Source organism: Aspergillus clavatus, genomic scaffold, assembly GCF_000002715.2.
Source record: "Aspergillus clavatus NRRL 1 1099423829806 genomic scaffold, whole genome shotgun sequence".
NCBI lineage: Eukaryota > Fungi > Ascomycota > Eurotiomycetes > Eurotiales > Aspergillaceae > Aspergillus > Aspergillus clavatus.
Genome location: NW_001517093.1, coordinates 369,919 through 389,782, shown reverse-complemented (window position 1 = coordinate 389,782; position 19,864 = coordinate 369,919). Strand labels below are relative to the sequence as shown.

Sequence of the window (19,864 nt, the reverse complement as noted above, 5' to 3'; positions counted from 1 at the left end):
CGCCTTGTTCTCTCTTCTGGATACTTTCCGCATGTTACTTCTCGAATGGGGCATGATGACTCTGACTTTGCGAAGCACTATTCCCCACATAGTTTTTCAACGATTGTACTACTGTCTATGATTTTAATCCGAGTTTCGGCTCGTGTCTACGCTCTTTGGTTTTGGAATTATGTTTCTTTTCCCTCCCATCCCCCGCCTTTCTGTTCCATCTCTTTTCCTCCCCCTCCAACCCCATCTTGCTTTGACGCTTGCACAAATGAACATGTACCCGACTTTTGCTACGCGACGCGAAAATATGCCTCTTGTCCACTCTATGTATTTGTACATTTCTGAATATAGTAACTTCACGATCAATTCTACTCATGACATCATGTTTTTCTCCGCCGTAGGCCCAACTCTCATGAATCGGGGGAGTAAACACCTACTGCCTCCCACCAGCCACTATGACCGGTATTGCATCCGCTGTCCTCCCCTCTTCTCCATCTTCTTCTGCCTTTTGCTTTCAGCGACAGGCTCCCCTGTTCCACCACCCATCCCCGCCAACCCGCTGCGCATCCCGGTGAATGTGGAATACGCCAACCAGACGGAGTATACCGGGATGACAACCCATAACCACCACGCGCGATCACCAAACAGACAAGCGGCGCCCATGCAGCCCCAGGTCCAGTACAGAACATCCCACATGTACTCAGTCAACCCGGAAGCTCCGAGGTCTTCCCCGGGGGATCGCAGGGACCCATCGGCGGGGTTGTAGCTGGGGCGACCTAGGCGCTCCAGGTAGAACTCGATGGCGAGGGTGGGACAGGCGAACACGAAATAGGGGGTGAGAGACCGGGGACGATTGAAGAGCCAGTGCAGGAGAAGGAATGTTGTGTGGAGACCGAGCGTGATGAGGTGGGTGCGGAGGAGGAGGGAAGTGTTCCGGGCCGCGAGGGTCTTGGCTGCTTTCTGTGGAGAGGTCAGTAGTTGGTTTAGGGGCAATTGGTTGTGTTGGGATCTTGGATTTGGGTTCTGGGGGGGTAGAGCAAGTAGGAACAAAGCTGGTATGGGAGGATTAGGAGGGGACGTCTGTACCTGCGCCATGGTGACGGAATGTTCTGAAGGGTGGACTCAGTTGAGATATGTATGTATATAGGTGTTCTTTGTATGTATGTAAGATAATTGACTGTGGGCTAGAAAAATAGTAAAAATCGATCAACACCACATATTGTCGCGTGCAGAGGCTAGAGTGTAGTAGGAGTAGAACAGTACAGGCTACAGAGTACTCCGTAGTAGAATAAAGGGTCCTCTGTTGTAGCTCGAACTGCTGTCCACAAACGGATAAGCGCCCGCGCCTCCAGAATCACCAGCCACTTTTCCGCCCCGATTCAGTTGCCATGAACACAAGATCAAAAACATTGACACTGAAGTTCTGAACGGCACGACGAAGATAGAGTATTGAGCACTACTGCCGGCGAATCACCCCAGACAAGCCTCCTTTCCCCTGTCTCCACCCTCTCTGATCTCCTAGCTGCGCGTCTTTCGCGTGCCCCCTCGCTTCTACAACGAGTTGCTCTCCCGATAATGCGCTTGGATTCTTTGTAGCCCTGTTGCTTTGCCTCAAAGGGCGTCAACGAGTCGTCTGAGACGTCATTTACCCCGGCTTCAATACGGCTTCAGTTTCGGAACTCGACCTATTCCACTCTAGGAACAGTGAGAAGATAATTGATGAAAGCATTCTGAGACAGACTCCGAAAGTGTTTACCTTGATCGGTCGCCCTTTGTGTTGTGCTCTTTTTCCTTGTCACAGTTGCATCGCTTTGTCTCCGCAGTCAAGGGAAACTTTCGCGTCGTTGTTTCCTCGCCTTGGGTCATCGCGACCACCCGAAGTACTTTGTCGAAGCAGCACGGCCGAGATTACAGGCCGACCTGATGCTCGTCCACCGATCGAGATTACTAGTACCTCCCGCATACTGAATCGGTCATTTGTCTCACTGCCACCCCCTCTCGCTCCGCTCGTCGTCCCACCGTACTTCTATACATCCATATCCTCGATTCCTATCGATCCTGAAGCCACCTGACTACCACACGCAAGCATGTCGCCATCAATATCTCATATCTCCAGTCAACTTCGGCAGCTAATATATTACCATCTCGACAACAACCTGGCCCGCAACGCGCTATTCCTTGCCGGTCGCTTGCATGCCTACGAACCTCGAACAGCAGAAGCCTCCTACCTACTCGCTCTTTGTCACCTTCAGAATGGTCAGGTAAAGGCCGCCTATGATTACAGCAGGAATTTTGGGTCGCGCGGTACCCACCTTGGCTGCTCCTATGTTTACGCGCAAGCGTGTTTGGACCTCGGGAAATACTTGGACGGAGTCACGGCGCTGGAGCGAAGTAAGAGTCTTTGGAGTTCTAAAAATCACTGGAGTAAGATGCTTTGCCCCTTTCGCGTCGTATGGTGGACAGCCACGCGCTCTTCTGATCCCGGTTTTGGACTAACACGTATTGCTCCTCTAGGCAAACACAGTGAAACGCGGAGACAACACTTGCCAGACGCGGCTGCCGTGCTGTGTCTCTTAGGCAAGCTATGGCATGCGCACAAGGATTTCAACAAAGCAGTAGAATGCTACGTTGAATCTCTAAAGCTGAATCCATTCATGTGGGATGCTTTCCAGGGCTTGTGCGAGACGGGTAAGTCCTGGAAGTGAGCTATCTTCTTTTGCGCTTTGGCTAACTGTTGCTATCTCTGCAGGGGTCAATGTGAGAGTATCAAACATCTACAAATTGAACCCTGAGCTGCTCGCGGTATTATCAACGTCAACACCGGAGGAAGTTGATCCCATTCCCGATAAGGCGGTATCTACAAACGGACCCCTGCAGTCCCAGCCGAACATCAACCCGAGCTCAGACCCTTTTGCATCCACAACGTCTCGGAGTGATTCAGGTACCAGCCATGGGAGCTCTGCCTTGTGGGAGAAACTAAACGGAAGCACAGTGAGCGTGGCGTCTTCGGGAGCACAACAACCGGTCGTTCATGAAGGAACAGAGACACCCAGCGGTCCCAGTAGCGGATCAGACGAAATCCGTCTGGCCAATGGAATCAATGGCGTGGATGCTGCATGGGAGCCCCCCTTGGCTCCTGCGAGGAAAAACAGGACGATAGGCGGCGACTATCCTATGGATCCTCCACCGAAGATGAAACCCACAGGGATTCGCCCCAGAACAAGAACCAGAGCCGAGCCCGAAGAGCACATTCCGGGGCAAACGGAGCGCGAGGCCGCGATCGGATCGAGGGTGGGGGATCGTAAGCGAACTGTCTCTGGGCAGGTCGCACACTCTTCCACTGCGCACCCCGTAGAGCCAGGGGCTCCTCAACGGCGAAGTGTACGGCTCTTCAACCAGATTAAGCCCACCACCAGCAAACTCTCAGGGACAGCGTTGGGTATCAAAGATGGCCGGGAGCTGAAGAAGGTGAAGGCCACGGGTGCTAAGGGCCGAACAACATCGACAACGGTGGGTCGTGTCGTAAGCAGCAGCCGGAGACACGCCAGCGAAAATCACGACGGCGATGGCAAAGAAAGTCGATCTGTGTCCTCGGCGCATACGCACGCCGTCTCGAAGGGAACTGCGTTGGAGAAGTCCAAAGAGGTTGAAGCCCTGACTTGGCTGCTGGAGCTTTTTTCCAAACTTGCTTCTGGTTACTTTGCCTTGAACCGCTATAGGTGCCAAGAAGCTATCCAGATTTTCAACTCTCTTTCGCAAGGTCAGCGGGAAACCCCTTGGGTTCTCGCTCAGATTGGACGGGCATATTACGAGCAAGCAATGTATTCCGAAGCCGAGAAATACTTCTACCGGGTGAAGACGATAGCGCCATCACGATTGGAAGACATGGAGATTTACTCGACCGTCCTATGGCATCTCAAGAACGACGTCGAACTAGCCTACTTGGCGCACGAGTTGATGGAGATTGATCGTTTGTCACCACAGGCGTGGTGCGCGATTGGCAATTCGTTCTCCCACCAACGAGACCATGACCAGGCTTTGAAGTGTTTCAAGCGAGCCACGCAGCTGGATCCTCAATTTGCCTACGGGTTCACTTTGCAAGGACACGAGTATGTTGCCAACGAAGAATATGACAAGGCATTGGATGCATACCGTCACGGTATCAGCGCTGACAGTCGACACTACAATGCCTGGTACGGGTTGGGAACCGTCTATGACAAGATGGGTAAACTTGACTTTGCTGAGCAACATTTCCGCAATGCGGCCAGCATCAATCCTACCAACGCTGTGCTCATCTGCTGCATTGGTCTGGTACTGGAGAAAATGAACAATCCCAAGGCCGCACTTGTACAATATGGACGGGCATGTACCTTGGCGCCTCATTCCGTGCTCGCGCGATTCCGCAAGGCGCGTGTGTTGATGAAACTGCAGGAACTCAAATTGGCGTTGTCCGAGCTGAAGATTCTCAAAGACATGGCTCCCGATGAAGCCAATGTTCATTATCTCCTGGGCAAGCTTTACAAGATGCTGCATGATAAGGCCAATGCCATCAAGCACTTTACAACTGCTTTAAATCTGGACCCTAAGGTATGATACTGTTGATTTTCCATCCCTTCTGTTCGCAAGCTAACGCTCTCAACCACAGGCAGCACAGTACATCAAAGACGCTATGGAATCACTCGACGATGACGAAGATGACGACGAAGACATTGCTTAACTCGCCCTCGACCTCTTCAAATTTGCTTTTTCCCGCTCTCCACGCGTTCTTTTCTTTCCTGATCCAAGTCTCGCTCTTTTGAGATCAGCAAATTATGAGGTCCGGCGTTCGTTCTTCTCTTTTGGATTTGGGTTTCGCAGCATCAGCATTCTAGGGCGTTCGCAGGCCGGGTTGGTTAGAGGTGCATCTTTGTTCTTTTCCCTCCTGCATCACCGAGCCGAGGCTCTGGTTTTCCTGTATTTTAGCGTGGGTTGGCTTTGTCGTGGCTGGTCATTGGCTGCATATGAGAGACGAAGACGCCTGGGCGACAGATTCATGGACATAAAGGTCTGTCGTGCAAGGCACTTGCATCTGCGATTATTGTTACGCATATCTTTAAACACTCATTTCCTCGTTTGATGCGTCCAAGTGCTGTCGAAGTGTTGACCTTGTAATGAAAGATATTCGATCTCTCTTGCGACTCGAATCCTTGTTGATACTTACCTGGGCTGGAGTATTGATCTTGTATCATTCAGACCGAACAGGTTAGCCTCATCTTCGCCAAAGACAAAACAAACATCTTCGCGACTTGGGGAATGTATGGAGCTAGTATTGAGTATGCTTTGTGATGAGAACAATGACCTAGGGAACTGTCATATCCCCAACCATCTCTCTCAACACTCCTTGCAGGAGGAGAAGAAAAAAAAACAAAATTTCCTGTGAGCTGTCCGGCTAGAAACGTCCTGTCAAATTACCCTTTTATCACTACCAGTTAAAAAGTAAAATCTAGGCACCTTTTTAGCTGAGTGGTGGGTATCGCAACACGTCCCCATTAGGACGCACCGGACAACTATGACGGAGATCCAGCCTGATTCCCAAGCAAAAGCCAAGCATCAAGATGTCGCGTCGTCGTCACTCAATTCCAACAGGGCAATGATAATCTCGGTGATGGTCGGTCCTGCAAGACAACAGATCAACATACAAGAGCAAATTCTCGTCGAGTGTCTATCTACCAGTCAGACTTCCAGACGAAACTGACTTGATCGACCGAGCTGAAATTGCCATATGCAGATGCTACGGTCGAACCCGCACCGGAGTCGAGAATCCCCATGCTGACCGGGCTGTACTGGCATGGAGGAACCCAGAGTCGCAGAGATCAGCACTCCGACTGGTGGACTCGCGTCCTCAACTCATCAGCCTTGGGCCTCCCCCTCCACAGGTTCGGTGGAGAAGGAGATGCAGGTGGTGCGTTTGAGAGCTCGCGGCGGCTGCGGCTTATGGTATACGGAGTAATCCCCATCGTCAGCACTAGATAATTGGGGACTCGGTCCTTGAGTCGAGTCCGGGGTCGTGGTCGCCTCTATTGTGGGCGGGCAATGGGATATGCATCTCCGCACCCACGGCTGCGACGGTGGGGGGAATACCCCATTGGATCTCTGCATCTCCAGGCCTTTTTGTTTGATCACATTCCGGTCTGACAGGTTGTGGCTTCAGCCCCCAATGTCTGGAAATATCTATCTATCCCGTAGTGGAACCGGCACATCTCGGTGTCAGTGTCGTTTGGGAGGTGGCAAAGAAGCAGGTGGTGCATGTTGTTTTTTTGTCCTATGACCTCTCCGGTCAGCCTATCCTTTACCGTCAGATGGATGTCCATGTATGCTGTACAGAACCTGATTTGATGGAGGAATACCCGCAGCAGGAATGGGGGACTCCTTACATGGATACGAGCCAATCATCAAACTACACTCTGTTTGGTCCTGGTGGTTGCTGATCTGATCTGCTATCCATCCGGTGGTCCATACTCCATCCTCAACACCTTCGATGGAAACGGGACGCCTGGAACATACATGCTTCATGCCGGAGATTCCCCGTTGTCACGGCGGGATCTAGTTCCTCCTCCCCCTCCCCCCACAGCTGCATGGGTTGCGCAATCCAATGTGGGGGTGAGGTGCTGGGACGAAACGAATTTGTCTCCTCGGCCGAAGCGGCGATGCAGGTGGTCTGGAGGTATTTGATTGACATTTGGTATGAGCAATGGAAGTGGAATCAGGGTGTCTGTTCTTCAAGCCTATGCTAGTGCTCATCTAGTCCAAGCTGTCGAGGCGTTACGTCCGTCCTCGGACTAACCCCTGATTTCACCAACAAGTATGGATGACATCCAAGGTCGCGTGTGCCTGGTGGGGGGATTACTCCGTATGTTAGATACAGACTACAGTATCCCAGCTCGTGCTTGGCAATCGCATTCTGTGCGACCACAACTGGAGCTACGAGTACCGTAAATGTCCATATCAGGCTTATGATCCTACAGCCAAGATAGTGTGTGGTACAAGGGGGTTTGATCTGGCTATCTGATGTATGATGTATCTCCTGATTCAACGCCTTGTCTCCAGTCCGGTGGAGTGTAGTAAGCAGAGGAATTGTCTCATAGAATGTATAGACCAGTAGCTAGGAAAAACTGAGTACCAAAGATGCATCAAATGAAGAGACTTCCTCAAGGCAGAGCAGGGGGATGCTGACAACAACTTCAACCAGGCGGTTGAGGCCAAGGAGAACGGCGTGGATGGTCATCCAACTGAACAAAAAATGGTTGCGGGCCATCCGATTGGACAATTCAATCTTTAAGCTCAGTCCAAACAGTGAGGCTAACAGCCCTAATAACTTAACATAGTTAGTTATCAAGTAACTACAAGTCTAGATGACTCCGGGCTAGTGCTTATGCTGATCATTCGATGATCGACGAGAGAAAAGAGAACTTGTATGAACGATGGAGTAGGGATGAAGTACCTTGGCGACGGAGAGGAGAAAGTAAACCACCAATAAGTTTGGTAAAGGGGAGTACAGAGTACAGACATCATCATCATTCCATGCTGATCTGGCCCCTCCGAGGTATGATGATATATCTGGGCTAACGTAGTACAGTCAGAAGAATATTCTAATTCCAATTCAGAAGATCTACTATGCTGCTGGTGCTCCATGATCATCATGTGGTACGATGCCGATCCAATCCACACTATTCAAACTTATACGGAGGACGCTGCGTAGACCTGTTACTACGTAGTAATGTCTGTTAGGGCTTTGCAATTGCTGCAGGCCGTGCAACCACAATGCGTGGCTGAGGCTCTAATTCAACCCTATCAGGCGGATTATACCTTATGGCATGGTTTCATCCCCGCAGCTCGCTCACATCAGGCATGAATCATGCCCCTCCCCTTCCCCTTCCGAGATATTGTCAGCGGGAAACCAAGTCTGGACAAGTTCCACTGGCCAATGGCTGAGAGCAAGAGGTTCTGCTGACAGCACAATAGCTGATCGACCATGCAGTCGTTGCGCCTGCCCATGCAGGAATTGATCAGTTCTATCCTAAACGGTCACCGTCGTTCTGCAACAGGGCCAACGTGTGATGTCTCAGACTGCGTCTGCAGGTGGGCATGCACTCTGACCATCAAGGTAATCCAATATCGAGGCCGAGGGTTGACGGATATTCTCGAGTCGTGGGCTTCTGTCCAGCCGTAGTATTAGCATCTCTCTCCCTTGTGAGAGAACGAGTACCTCTCGTCTATAAAAGGGCGCTGGCAACCCAGGATTTGGGAGCATCAACAGCAACAATCCTCCAGCATACTCTGATCTATCCAACCCATCACACAACCGCCAAAAGCACAACCCCCGCCGCAGTTTCATCATGAAGGTCGTTTCTCTCGCTTCTCTGGGTTTCGCCCTCGTCGCTGCCCTTGGCGTGGTAGCCAGCCCCGTGGATGCCGATTCTCTCGCCGCAGGTGGTCTGGACGCAAGAGACGAGAGCGCCGTTCAAGCCACATACGACGGTGTAGGTCTTCCTCTTCTCAATCCAGCTAGCGTCTGCTCGCAGTTGATCCCCAATTAACCCCCCATTTTTTTTTTCGTATCAGAAATGCTACAAGAAGGACAATATCTGCAAGTATAAGGCACAGAGCGGCAAGACGGCCATTTGCAAGTGCTATGTCAAAGTGGTAAGCACTTTCCTCCCCCGCTGGCTGAGGAGGCGAGGCTCTGTTGCTGATGTCTTTAGTGCCCCCGAGACGGCGCGAAGTGCGAGTTTGACAGCTACAAGGGCAAGTGCTACTGCTAGATGGCTGGAGCTGGCGAAAGGGCGGAGTGGGCTGGAGTACCTTACTCTGCGGATCAGACAAGTCATTCTTTATTGTAAAGAGACGTGGGACTAGTATTCAACATACCAACTCATGATCTAGCCGTGAATTCTATAAGCAAAATTCATAAGTTTGCCGTATCATCAACATATCATATGGTAACCTTGCTTCGTTGACCGGTTTCCGGAAGTACTAGTCTACTGGGCAGTAAGTAAACAGTTCTGCGGACAGGGGGGAAGACCCCAAAAATGAGGAGAGAGCATTGCATCTAGATTGTAACAGCCGTGCATAGAATCTGCTGGCTATTCAATATGGTTGCCTAACACCTTGCAATCCCAGTTAGATGTGGCGTCGAAAGACAAAGAGAGGGATTTGTCAAATCAGACCTGTGTCACGCCTCGAAGAGCAATTGGGAGGTCGATCATGGCCCTTATAAACCCAAGTGTCTCTCCTCCAGTTTCCTCCTTTTCCTATCCATCCTACTTGTCTATTTCACGTTATTCGAATTCTTGTATCAATCTCAACCTCTCAACCTCTCAACCAACCGCATCTCGTTCAAAAATGGAAGGCTCCAAAGAACTCTGTCCAAGCAGGCCACCTAGCAGAGAAATGCACGCTTCGGGATTGGAAGACTCCCCTAGCTTCCGGCAGTCGCTTCAGGATGCCATTGGTAGGGGTGAAGCTGCAGAAATTAGAGATACAATGTGGAACAAAGTATGGTACATCACCATGAGATATCGCCATGACGGTTATTCTACGGCGACATTCGAACCTCAACTGCATGATTTCTGGTATGCCTGCTATCAGGCAGGCAGGCACATCTCGCACGAGAGTGCCGAACACGATCGCTTGCTGCTTGACATACTCCGGTTCCGCGCAATAGGCCCTTTGAAGAGACCAGCAAAGCACAACCACCAGGACACCGAGTTTGCCAAGACATCAGCTGGGGTCCTGTGGAAAGATTTGCCTTTCCTTGTCACAGACATGACAGACTACTGGGTTAATGACTGCGCAACGATGAATGCTACTCAGCGCTGCAACGTTGCCCGTTTTCTCGCCAAACTGGCCTCAGCAGGCGTCAGCAGTGATGGGCTTTTCCAAATCGCTCTGTTGACTATGCGTGATGCACTGGAGACCGCGCGGCCCCTTGGCAGCCTCAAAAGCCCTAATGAGGATAATGCCAACCGCACGATGAAGGATCTGACCGTTGCTGATTTACTGCCGGCGGTACACGCCTGGTTCCAAGAAGCAAGGTACAAGATAACTCAACTCTCAGATGAGTTGTGGAACGACTGTTCTGATGATTTCGGCCGCGGAGGGCCCACCTTCCTTAAGTCGGAACTGGGGAAAAGATCAAATTCGGGATTTAGTCACTGGAGATGGATGTTCTGGCTGAAACGCCTGGAGGATATCAAACAAGAAGCCAAAGAAGCTGGCGAGAAGGACATTGCGGAGTTAGTCTCAGAGATACATGAAAGTATGACGGGCCAGCTCGAGGATGGAAACCGCCAGGTATTCGAAAAATTTGAGACTGCAGGAGAGCTGATTCCAAACCGGAAGGACTTCAGCATCAGACATCTCATCGATAGAGTATTCGACGAGTGGAAGCAAAGCAATCCAGAGGACGACGATGGCGCTCAGGAGGCCCAACAATCTCTAGAGACTCTACAAATTCGATCGACGGGAAAGACTCCATAGACGCAGACCGTCTGGGAAAGTATCTTCGGAGAGTACATGAAGTCAAACAGCTGGGCAGTCTGGTTCAGGCGGTGGAGGAAGCTGTTTCATTGGTGACGCCAGAAAGAAAGAAGACTTGCGAGGTTGTTGCAGATTGAACATCGGTCAGGCCATTCAGTTATTTTGTAGTCAAGTACTTACAGTATGAGAGATCTTATATTGATGTCTTTTCCCCCCCCTTTACCTCTATAAGGGAAATGATCATCTACCTTACATTGCAGTTGTTTCTATGGAGTATGGAGTAAGTCGCAACTACTCTCCGCTAAAGCGGTGAGCAGCCCAACAAGTTGCTGCCCCAAAAATCAGGGGAAAAAAGTCAGAGGCGGGATACAGAGCCGGACTTTCCAGTACCTGCACCACGGTATATCATTCATCCCTATTGCTTATTCCTCTGTATTTCTTTAGAATAGAGACTCGATTTGCTAGTCACTGCACCTAGATCATGGCCATTCTCGCCATCATCGCTTTCTAACCTAGTTTCCTGCGTATCCTCGTTCTGACATTTGACCGAACCCCCCAATCAGCTGCCTCGGGACAGCTAGATCGGCCTACTTGACCCTCCTTCCGATTAACCGATTGAGAAACTACGAGACTTTCCTCAAAATCACCACTGCGCTCTATACACCCGTCCCGCGACCATGTCCGTCTTATCATATATCGCCACGGGCATCAGCTCGTTTGTCGTCGTCACGCTTTCCCTCTTCGCGCTCGGCCAAAAAGTCCCTCGCGCCGCATTCGTTGCTCGGTGTTTGGCCTCCTACGGCTCCCTCCTGCTTTGCGCGACCTATGGCGTGATTGCATCTATTGTTCTCCGTCTGGTAGGCTACGGCCGGGTCTCCCAATGGGCCACAGCGCGCAGCTTCAAATGGGTCATGCGATATACCACCGGTGTGGAATTCGACATCACAGAAGGCGTTGAGCACCTCTCCACCCGGCCCGCTGTCTTCATCGGTAACCACCAGTCCGAGCTGGATGTGCTCATGCTCGGCCACATCTTCCCTCCCTACTGCAGCGTTACCGCGAAGAAGTCGTTGAGAAATGTGCCCTTCCTTGGTTGGTTCATGGCGCTGTCGCGGACTGTCTTCATTGACCGGGCCAACCGCGAGACGGCTGTGAAGGCGTTTGATAGTGCCGCGGAGGAAATGTGCGTGCACCGGCAGAGCGTGTTCATCTTCCCCGAGGGTACGAGAAGTTACTCGGACAAGCCGGAGCTGTTGCCCTTCAAGAAGGGTGCGTTCCACCTCGCCGTCAAGGCGGGCGTTCCAATTGTGCCTGTCGTCGCCGAAAACTATTCGCATATTCTGTCGCCTCGCAACTGGCGGTTCAACCCTGGCGTGATCAAGATCAAAGGTTCGTACGCCATGGGATCACTCTATGGGCGGTGTACTGATTCGTTGTAGTTCTCCCTCCCATTAGCACCGAAGGCTTGACAGCTGCGGATGTCGACAGACTGACCAAGACAACGCAGGAGGCGGTGCTTAAAACTCTCCTCGAAATGTCTGACAAGAACCGAAATGAGATAGACTCGTCCGTCAACAAGGCCACCTCCACTGCTATCGAGATCTGATCGTTTGCGCGACCATCCATGATTTACGATCGGTCTGCCAACTAGCTTGGTATGACTATAATGACAGGCTCAAAACCGTTAGGCTGTGACGGATGCCGCAATGCCCATCTGTCTTCCGTCCGTGATAATTGATACTTCAACACCCCATTTTGCTTTGCACGGATTGGATTCTGGTTACAATGGTGGATTTTTTGGAGTAACGACGTCCCGATTAGAATCTGTGCCTCAGGCACTATACTGAGGCTCTATCCTTCTCTGATTATAAGTTCTGCGACTTTGCATGAATCCAGGAAGACCTCCTGGTCCCTCTACTAAAATGTACATAGCATCTTCCCCTAGGAGGCATGGGTATTATTATGTAGTGTTTAGTGTGAGTGATGATGAATAGATATGGATATCCTATACATTGTCCTATATACTTGGGAGACACCGTCTCTCGCAGGCTGTTTCGAGACTACGTCTTCAAACATTGGCAAGTCTTCGTCGCACAAGGCCCGATATCCTTCTCAATATCGATACTCTCCAGATGTTGCCACGGATCAGCAGGAACCTGCTCACTCCCAGCCCCGAGCCCACCCCCTCTAGCCGCCGTCGCAAAAAGGTAATCCTTCTGAAACGCAACAACCTCAATCCGCACATCCTCCACCCTCTTCCCATACAGCCAAGTCTTGATTCCCGTGTACGGCTCGCCCCACCCCTCACTAGCCTGCGCCGGCGGTTCTGGCGCAACAACATCCGTGAACTCCAGCTCCCGCAGCCACGGCGCCAGAAGCGCCTCGCCCGTCATCTTGATATATGCCTCCTTGAGCGCCCAGTACGTATAGAACAAGCGGGAGCCATACTCGACCGCCTCTTTCTCTCGAACGCCGTCATGCGCGGCGAATCGCCCGCCCAGGTCCTTGATTGTCGCCAGCTCGCGCGCGGAAAATACCTCGGAGAAAATGTCGATGTACTCTGCTAGTTCCTTGCGAGTGGATGGGGCGGAGCTTGCTGGGCCACGCCGCTCATCGACGCACGTAATGTCAATGCCCACCTGGGGTACGGACGGCGCTGGCGTTGCTGAGGGGTCCGGGTTTGTGAATACGGCGGCTGTGGCGGTTGATGAGGTCTCAGGGTCTGGGAGAATCGTCCCGGCGATGGCTATCAGGGATGCCTGGTGGCTTACGTTAAACTCGATGCTGGGGATGGGGTAGCCGGTCCGCTCTGCCAGTGCTGGGGAGGGGATGAAACAGGGACGGCGGTGCGGTGCTGGTGTTCGACTGATGCTGATTTCGGTCCATGGGATGCGGCAGGAGCGGTGGATAAAGAAGTACTTGAGTAGGTTTGAGGCGAGTGACATGTGTCTATCCTTGAGGTGATAGAACTTCTTGACGGCCTCTTGGTCCGAAGGTTGGAGGGTCTCCAGTAACGGCAGAGACGATGTGGACTCTGTCAGAGAACGGGTATCAATATACCATCTCGTCAGGAGCGTAAGGTTCTTGTCAGCTAAGGAGCCCATTTTGTGAAGATGGAAGCTGGTTATGACAGAAAGATAGTTTGTCTTGAAGGTGCGGATGGAGAGGTGGGTGGTCGTATAGTCAACAAGCCTTGTATAACGGCTAAATCAAGAGTAATTGCAGAGTCATTCAATGTCATAAGCCATATTCATCATTTATCATGAAAGCGCCCATGTCACAATCCCGAAAAGCGACATACATCAGACATCGAGGCCGAAGTAGGACAGCCAACGACCTCCGATGCCAAACGATTTGATTCGTTTTCACTCTCCAAACAATCTTATCAGTCAGCGGGGTAGCACGTGCCGATAAGCATCGGTTGAATGTTGGCCCGCTTATGTAATGCGGTCAATGTATACAAGAGGCGCACCGCATGACTCAAAATGTTTCTCTAATCAACCAGGAATGCAATGACCAGCATCACTGTCGGCGTTCTCGCCTTACAAGGCGCTTTTTACGAACATATTCAGCTGCTGAAACAGGCAGCTGCCAGTTTGCCTACTGTACAGAGCCCTTCTGCTTCGCAATGGGAGTTCATTGAAGTGAGGACCCCGCAGGAGCTGGAACGATGCGATGCGCTGGTTCTCCCTGGAGGCGAGAGTACGGCCATTTCTCTTGTTGCTGCTCGATCCAATGTCCTAGAGCCTTTGAGGGATTTTGTGAAGTATGTCTCTGTTACGCAAACACTGTTCTCTCAATGCAACTAACACTCGTCTTTTCTAGGGTTCATCGCAAGCCGACATGGGGCACATGTGCCGGGCTGATTCTGCTCGCCGAGTCTGCTAATCGGACTAAGAAAGGTGGACAGGACCTCATTGGTGGTCTCGATGTTCGCGTAAACAGGAACCACTTTGGTCGGCAGACGGAGAGTTTCGAGGCGCCACTGGATCTGCCGTTCTTGGGCGCGGGCGAACAACCTTTTCCCGCAGTCTTTATCCGTGCGCCTGTGGTGGAAAAGATCTTGCCTCACCAGGAGGGTGTCCAAGTCAGCGAAACACAAAGAGATGATACGGTGGTGGCACCGTCTAGACAGCCAGAGGATCACGCAGCCAAGGCGGCGATGGCCAATGAAGTGGAGGTACTGGCGAGTCTTCCCGGAAGAGCCGCGAAACTAGCCGCCTTGGTCTCGAACATCGATGCAGACAAAGAAGCTGGCGACATCGTCGCGGTCAAGCAGGGCAATGTCTTTGGAACAAGTTTCCATCCCGAGCTGACTGGTGATGCTAGAATCCATTCCTGGTGGTTGCGCCAGGTGGAGGAGTCCGTGAAGCAAAGGAAGACCGCTTGAGCCACGATAGGCCTCGCGGATTCGTGCACATATTTGTTTTCTGTTTGACTTGATTGTTGGGTATCTGGTAGAATTCTCTTTCTTCAAAGAGCCGGTGTATTCTACCGGGATGATAGAGACGACTTTTTTGTACATAACGCCACACATGCGCCAATAGATTCACGCAAAGACAGTCCATTCCAGAATTATTTACCTTTTCCGTATTCCTCCTCTTCCCGCCTGCGCTGATCATCTGCATATGCGCGACCATAACCACCACGGCCAGGATCGTATTCTTCACGGTATTCGTCACGCACTTGGCCACCGGATTTGCCGCGTCTGCGTAGAAAGTTAGATTTTGTAAAAAGGGTCTTGTTTTCGATAATACAGTTGCAGACATACCCATATTGCCGTCCCTCCTCGAAGCCAGGGTCAAGATCTGTACGGATGATTCTCTCATCCAGCTTGGTACCTCCAATGTACTTCAAGCAATCCAAGGCGTCCTGATGGGTATAGTATTCAACGAAGCAGAAGCCACAAGGTGTTTTGTTGAACCGGTCAAGCCCCATCACAAGGCGCTTGACTTCACCGCACCTGCAAACGCTCGTTAGTTCGGGTCACTCGACAGAAAACTTATCCGGGATCGCTGACTTGGAAAACAATTCGTGGATTTGTTCTTCTGTGGTGTAGAAAGAACTGCCAAAGTCAATACACGGAACATCGCGGTTTAATACGAAGCACATGGATGGAATCACATACAGATTTCCAACGTAGAGCGTTGTGGCATCCTTCAGCTTGTCTACTGGATCCTCTTGTCTCTCGGGTTCTTCCTGACCATACCTGCGTCTCTTGCTCTGAGCATTGAGAATTTCCCAAGTCAGCAACAGCCAGCAACAAGAGTACAGCAGACTTCCAGCGCACCTTTCCCACGTAGTAGGCGCTCGGCCGATCCAGTCTATCGACTGTGTTGTGGACTAGTGCACTCATACTCGAATGTCGCAACTCTGTGTATAATCTGGACACTATGGGAGGATGACGATAACTCCACGAAAAAAAATAGTTGAAGCCGTTTGTGATGGACAATTGGTGATGGCGATGGCGTGGAACAGTCTACTCTCAGAGAGCTCTCAAGGGCGGAGCTTTAATCACTTCTTGGCGCGCTGCAACCAAAAATTCCCCGGCCCGGTGTTTGTTGCTATCACTCTGCCGTCATTTCTTTAGCAGTCGCTTTTCTTGTCTTTTTTTATTGCCTCGGTGGTCCTGAATATCTGCCATGAAGGCCTATTGAGCGTTAATATAGTCTCCTCTTTCAATAATATTTCCCTGCGAACCGCCACCGAAATGCCGAAGCTCATTAGCTACACTCCTCCCTGGCTGTCGCGCCCTGCACCAGGCGCAAGTCTCTTCTCAACCACATCAACCAAAAAGCCAAGCTATCTCCCAGAAAATGAAGCAGAGTATACTGGTCCGACAAGGGTTCTGGCAAGGCGGGGAAATGAAGTGTTCACGGTGGTGAATAACCAAATCCGCTGGGCGAACCTCACTAGGTTGAAGGACCTATGGCAACAGCAGTCCAAATCGAAAAAAGGAAGTTCGGGTCAGCAGCCAGATGAGGAATCCTCAGAGCACTATAGGGTATTGGTGATTGCATCTGGAGTCTATATTGGCGTGGCTGACAACTATCCAGGTCTTAATTGTACCCGTTTTTGAGCGAATCCGGCAGATGATACTCTCCCCGAACGGTGCTTTTATGGCGATCGTGACAGATCATACGGTGTACATTGCCGTCCTACCGGACTCATCGCACCTATCCGGCACGGACCGTGGGTCTATCCGCCTCAAATATTATCAACTCGGCCCTACTACGCACGTTATTCCCGAGTCGCCTGTCGTCTCCGCGCTCTGGCATCCGCTGGGAGTACATAGCAACCTTGGAGGATGTCTGATTACTGTCACCGCAGATGCTGCTGTGCGTGTTTGGGAACTCGACCGCAATAATCATTGGTCCTTTGACCGACCTACGCTGGCAGTGGATCTGAGAAAATTGGTGGACGGAACTTCTTGCGACCAAGATTTCTCGCCGTCGGGCTTTGGAAAGAACAAAGGATTCTCAGCGGACTTCTTTGATATGGAAGTCGCTTCCGCTTGCTTCGGCGGTAGCGGAAGCGAGAGGGAAAGCGCCTGGGCACCAATGACTCTGTGGGTTGCCATGCGACCTGGTGACCTCTATGCTCTTTGTCCTTTGTTGCCCACCAAATGGCAAGCGCCTTCAACGACTATTCCATCTCTGTCCGCAGCGGTCATTCCAAAGTTGGCAGCAATGGAGGAAGATGCCACGGAGTTTGCGGATGAGTTGACAGCCTGCCGACAACAGTATGACTGGCTATCAGAAATCGACAACCAGGATCCGTTGCATACAGTAGCTGGGTCGGAATCCGTTCCTGAATCGGAAATTCTGACACGACCCGCTAACCCAAGCGCTATTCCGAGGCTACAGGGACCGTTTCGCGTCGATACAGGAGACGAGCTCGACGATTTGGAGCTCTGCGATCTCCTTGTGGTTGCGCCTAAGGTTGACACGGACGCTCTCATGAGCGGCGAGGAGGATGAGCTGGCAATGGATGACAATGATCAATTGTCAGCGACTGTTATCTGTCTTTCGACCCGAAGTGGCAGGGTCCACATTTGCCTTGAACTGGACGGTGTTGAGGGACAATGGCTTCCCAAGGCCAAGAAGAATGCTTTCACCACTCCTCTTTCCGAGCCATCCGACCTAATTCTGGTTGAGTCCTTGGATACAGTCAGAGAAGAAGATCAGACTACGAATAACTGGCCGACATTCACCAACGATGTCATCTCCCGATACAGCTTCTTCGTCACAACCGCGACTAATGTCACATCCATCTCTTTGAGCTCCTGGGTGCAGAGGCTGGAAGCAGAGCTTCAATCAGAAGACACCGCTGGAACTGCTTTCCGCCTGCAGGTGCTTTGCGAAGGCACGGCCTCATTACGGGAGCGGATCATTCAAGTTGACGAAAGCGATCGGGTCGTCAAAGACCAGCCAGACCATTTAGCATCTTCTCTAGTCTACTATGACTACGACCTTGGCTATTTATTGTTGACCTACCACGCTTCCCACCCATATGCCGCCGTCATGGATGCGCCAGAAGTCACATTTGCAGCAATCGCAGATGTTGGGCCGATTGGAGGTCTTAAAGCGCCCACTACCCCTGTCCCACCACCCAAGAGACCTCCTTACCAAGTACCTTCCATTCTATACTCCGACTCTCCGTTGGAGTTTTTCGTGGACAAGCACGTTCCTCACCGCCAACGCCAAGCACTCAAGGAGCAAGTGCGATTATCCCCAGCAACACTGGATCTGGTTGCCGCTGCACATCGGATACTGTCTGCTCATACCAATGCTCTTGAGAGAGCGGCATCAGACCTTTTCCGTCGCTGTGAGCGTCTACAAGGGGAGATGCAGGAGCAATTGAAGCAGCTTTCTGATGTGGCCGAGCGCATCCGGGGTGTATCAAGCGATATTGGAGAGGACGGCCAGCGACGGGAAGGCGCGAGAAGTGACGAGGCACTGGACAAGAGACTCCAGACTGCAAAGGACAAGCAGATGCAATTGGTTGAGAGATACGAGAATCTCCGTAACAAGGTCTTGAAGTCGGGTGGCCGTCCGCTCAGCGAGAAAGAGAAGTCATGGCTATCGGAAGTAGAGACATTATCCGCCTCGCTTGAAAAGCATGCAGAGAAGAAGGAAGAACAGGAGAAGGATGAAACCTTGCCTCAACGCCTGGAGACTGTATGTTCAGAGACCCTGGTTATCGACGTGGTGATGCTAATGAGTACTATAGGTCAAGGAGATCGCAGCCGATCTGCTGGCAGAGGCCAAGTCGGTTGCAGCCAAGTCCCCTGTCGCAGCTGAGCCTGGGACTCCGTCATCTCCGTCTGCTGCTGGGCCACGAGTTCCGCAGAGACTACAAAGAGCGAAGATCTCCGATGCCATGAGAATGGTCGAGCGAGAGTAAGATCCTTTTTACCATGATTGGTGTCGCATATACTAATCTATTTCAACCAGGTCTGCTGTTATAGAGGCTATCACGTCTCGGTTGAACCGACTCAATGCAAGCATTTAAAACCGCTGTTATCCGTCTAAGTTAGATTTTGTCCTATATTTGTATGTCTACGACCAGTGAGGCTAGCTCTGTGTTTGAAGAAATGCGCCGCATGTATGAAGATACGCACTAGCGATGATGAAACTACCGTTCCAATGTACCGCGTCCTTTCTCTCAGTCAGAATCCATCATATAATCCACCACTGGAGGGCCATTAATCCGTAGCATTTCCGCCTCTTCCTCCAATATCCACCTTTCAAAAACCCGCACCTCCTCCAATTCTCTCTTGCCCGGAGGAACAGCATCACAGACTCTTGACAGAACATACCGGGGTTGCGGCGGAGTCTTCTTCTTTGTCCCTCCGGCATGGAAAGATAGAAGCTCGTCCACAAGCCGGCTGACCCGCTCATTTCCCGCGAAGACTTCCATTGTGACTTGATAGTATAGCTCCAGCCAACACGGGTCGCACATCTTCTCGCATTCCATGTGGACTAGTGTATGTTGATAACACCATTTGCGGTCCGCGCAGCGTTCCCAGGAGTCGTCCCAGATGCAGCCGCAGATGGTGTATTTGCAGATGTAATCGATACACATATTGGATTGGGACTTTGGATAGGCGTAAGTCGATTCGGGGTTCTGGTTTGACAATCCAGGGGTTCGGTGGATAGAGAATGGATTGAGGAAGGCTATCTGGTTGTAGTACGTAGAGGTATATATAGTCGTTCCTGCTACAATTGTTTCCTGTTGGACAAAGAGATCAATGAAGTTGTTAATGGGACCGGCAGTAACGACGTGAGACATCAACCGTGATGGTCTTTGTAGTACTTTCTTCATTCATTGTAATGGACTACATTGATTTCTATCT

At 51.2% G+C, this 19,864-nt stretch overlaps 10 protein-coding genes across 10 annotated transcripts; 6 read left to right on the top strand and 4 right to left on the bottom strand.

Moving 5' to 3' along the window:
* Nucleotides 1-441: 441 nt before the first annotated feature.
* Nucleotides 442-1,083, bottom strand: ACLA_080470 (SND2/TMEM208 family protein; the record flags this gene model as incomplete). Its single annotated transcript, XM_001267788.1, has 2 exons — nucleotides 442-948; nucleotides 1,075-1,083. The coding sequence occupies 2 exons, from the start codon at nucleotides 1,081-1,083 to the stop codon at nucleotides 442-444; spliced, it is 516 nt and encodes a 171-aa protein (XP_001267789.1).
* Nucleotides 1,084-2,075: 992 nt separating this feature from the next.
* Nucleotides 2,076-4,705, top strand: ACLA_080460 (anaphase promoting complex subunit bimA; the record flags this gene model as incomplete). The annotated part of the gene is made up of 4 exons (XM_001267787.1): nucleotides 2,076-2,412; nucleotides 2,503-2,676; nucleotides 2,738-4,575; nucleotides 4,634-4,705. The coding sequence occupies 4 exons, from the start codon at nucleotides 2,076-2,078 to the stop codon at nucleotides 4,703-4,705; spliced, it is 2,421 nt and encodes an 806-aa protein (XP_001267788.1).
* Nucleotides 4,706-8,363: 3,658 nt separating this feature from the next.
* ACLA_080450 (uncharacterized protein) lies at nucleotides 8,364-8,789 on the top strand (the record flags this gene model as incomplete). Its single annotated transcript, XM_001267786.1, has 3 exons — nucleotides 8,364-8,507; nucleotides 8,590-8,670; nucleotides 8,730-8,789. 3 exons carry the CDS (start codon nucleotides 8,364-8,366, stop codon nucleotides 8,787-8,789), a joined length of 285 nt encoding a protein of 94 aa, XP_001267787.1.
* A 580-nt stretch (nucleotides 8,790-9,369) lies between these two features.
* ACLA_080440 (DUF3632 domain-containing protein) lies at nucleotides 9,370-10,506 on the top strand (the record flags this gene model as incomplete). Its single annotated transcript, XM_001267785.1, has 1 exon — nucleotides 9,370-10,506. The coding sequence occupies one exon, from the start codon at nucleotides 9,370-9,372 to the stop codon at nucleotides 10,504-10,506; it is 1,137 nt and encodes a 378-aa protein (XP_001267786.1).
* A 677-nt stretch (nucleotides 10,507-11,183) lies between these two features.
* On the top strand, nucleotides 11,184-12,112 carry ACLA_080430 (1-acylglycerol-3-phosphate O-acyltransferase SLC1; the record flags this gene model as incomplete). Its single annotated transcript, XM_001267784.1, has 2 exons — nucleotides 11,184-11,895; nucleotides 11,946-12,112. 2 exons carry the CDS (start codon nucleotides 11,184-11,186, stop codon nucleotides 12,110-12,112), a joined length of 879 nt encoding a protein of 292 aa, XP_001267785.1.
* A 454-nt stretch (nucleotides 12,113-12,566) lies between these two features.
* ACLA_080420 (4'-phosphopantetheinyl transferase family protein) lies at nucleotides 12,567-13,610 on the bottom strand (the record flags this gene model as incomplete). Its single annotated transcript, XM_001267783.1, has 1 exon — nucleotides 12,567-13,610. One exon carries the CDS (start codon nucleotides 13,608-13,610, stop codon nucleotides 12,567-12,569), a length of 1,044 nt encoding a protein of 347 aa, XP_001267784.1.
* Nucleotides 13,611-14,018: 408 nt separating this feature from the next.
* Nucleotides 14,019-14,896, top strand: ACLA_080410 (pyridoxal 5'-phosphate synthase glutaminase subunit PdxT; the record flags this gene model as incomplete). The annotated part of the gene is made up of 2 exons (XM_001267782.1): nucleotides 14,019-14,272; nucleotides 14,332-14,896. The coding sequence occupies 2 exons, from the start codon at nucleotides 14,019-14,021 to the stop codon at nucleotides 14,894-14,896; spliced, it is 819 nt and encodes a 272-aa protein (XP_001267783.1).
* Nucleotides 14,897-15,081: 185 nt separating this feature from the next.
* ACLA_080400 (nuclear cap-binding protein subunit CBC2) lies at nucleotides 15,082-15,618 on the bottom strand (the record flags this gene model as incomplete). The annotated part of the gene is made up of 3 exons (XM_001267781.1): nucleotides 15,082-15,214; nucleotides 15,278-15,469; nucleotides 15,527-15,618. The coding sequence occupies 3 exons, from the start codon at nucleotides 15,616-15,618 to the stop codon at nucleotides 15,082-15,084; spliced, it is 417 nt and encodes a 138-aa protein (XP_001267782.1).
* Nucleotides 15,619-16,216: 598 nt separating this feature from the next.
* On the top strand, nucleotides 16,217-19,020 carry ACLA_080390 (uncharacterized protein; the record flags this gene model as incomplete). Its single annotated transcript, XM_001267780.1, has 4 exons — nucleotides 16,217-16,516; nucleotides 16,563-18,686; nucleotides 18,739-18,908; nucleotides 18,963-19,020. The coding sequence occupies 4 exons, from the start codon at nucleotides 16,217-16,219 to the stop codon at nucleotides 19,018-19,020; spliced, it is 2,652 nt and encodes an 883-aa protein (XP_001267781.1).
* A 153-nt stretch (nucleotides 19,021-19,173) lies between these two features.
* ACLA_080380 (uncharacterized protein) lies at nucleotides 19,174-19,593 on the bottom strand (the record flags this gene model as incomplete). Its single annotated transcript, XM_001267779.1, is given in 2 exon segments — nucleotides 19,174-19,312; nucleotides 19,328-19,593. The coding sequence occupies 2 exon segments, from the start codon at nucleotides 19,591-19,593 to the stop codon at nucleotides 19,174-19,176; spliced, it is 405 nt and encodes a 134-aa protein (XP_001267780.1).
* Between the last annotated feature and the right edge of the window lie 271 nt (nucleotides 19,594-19,864).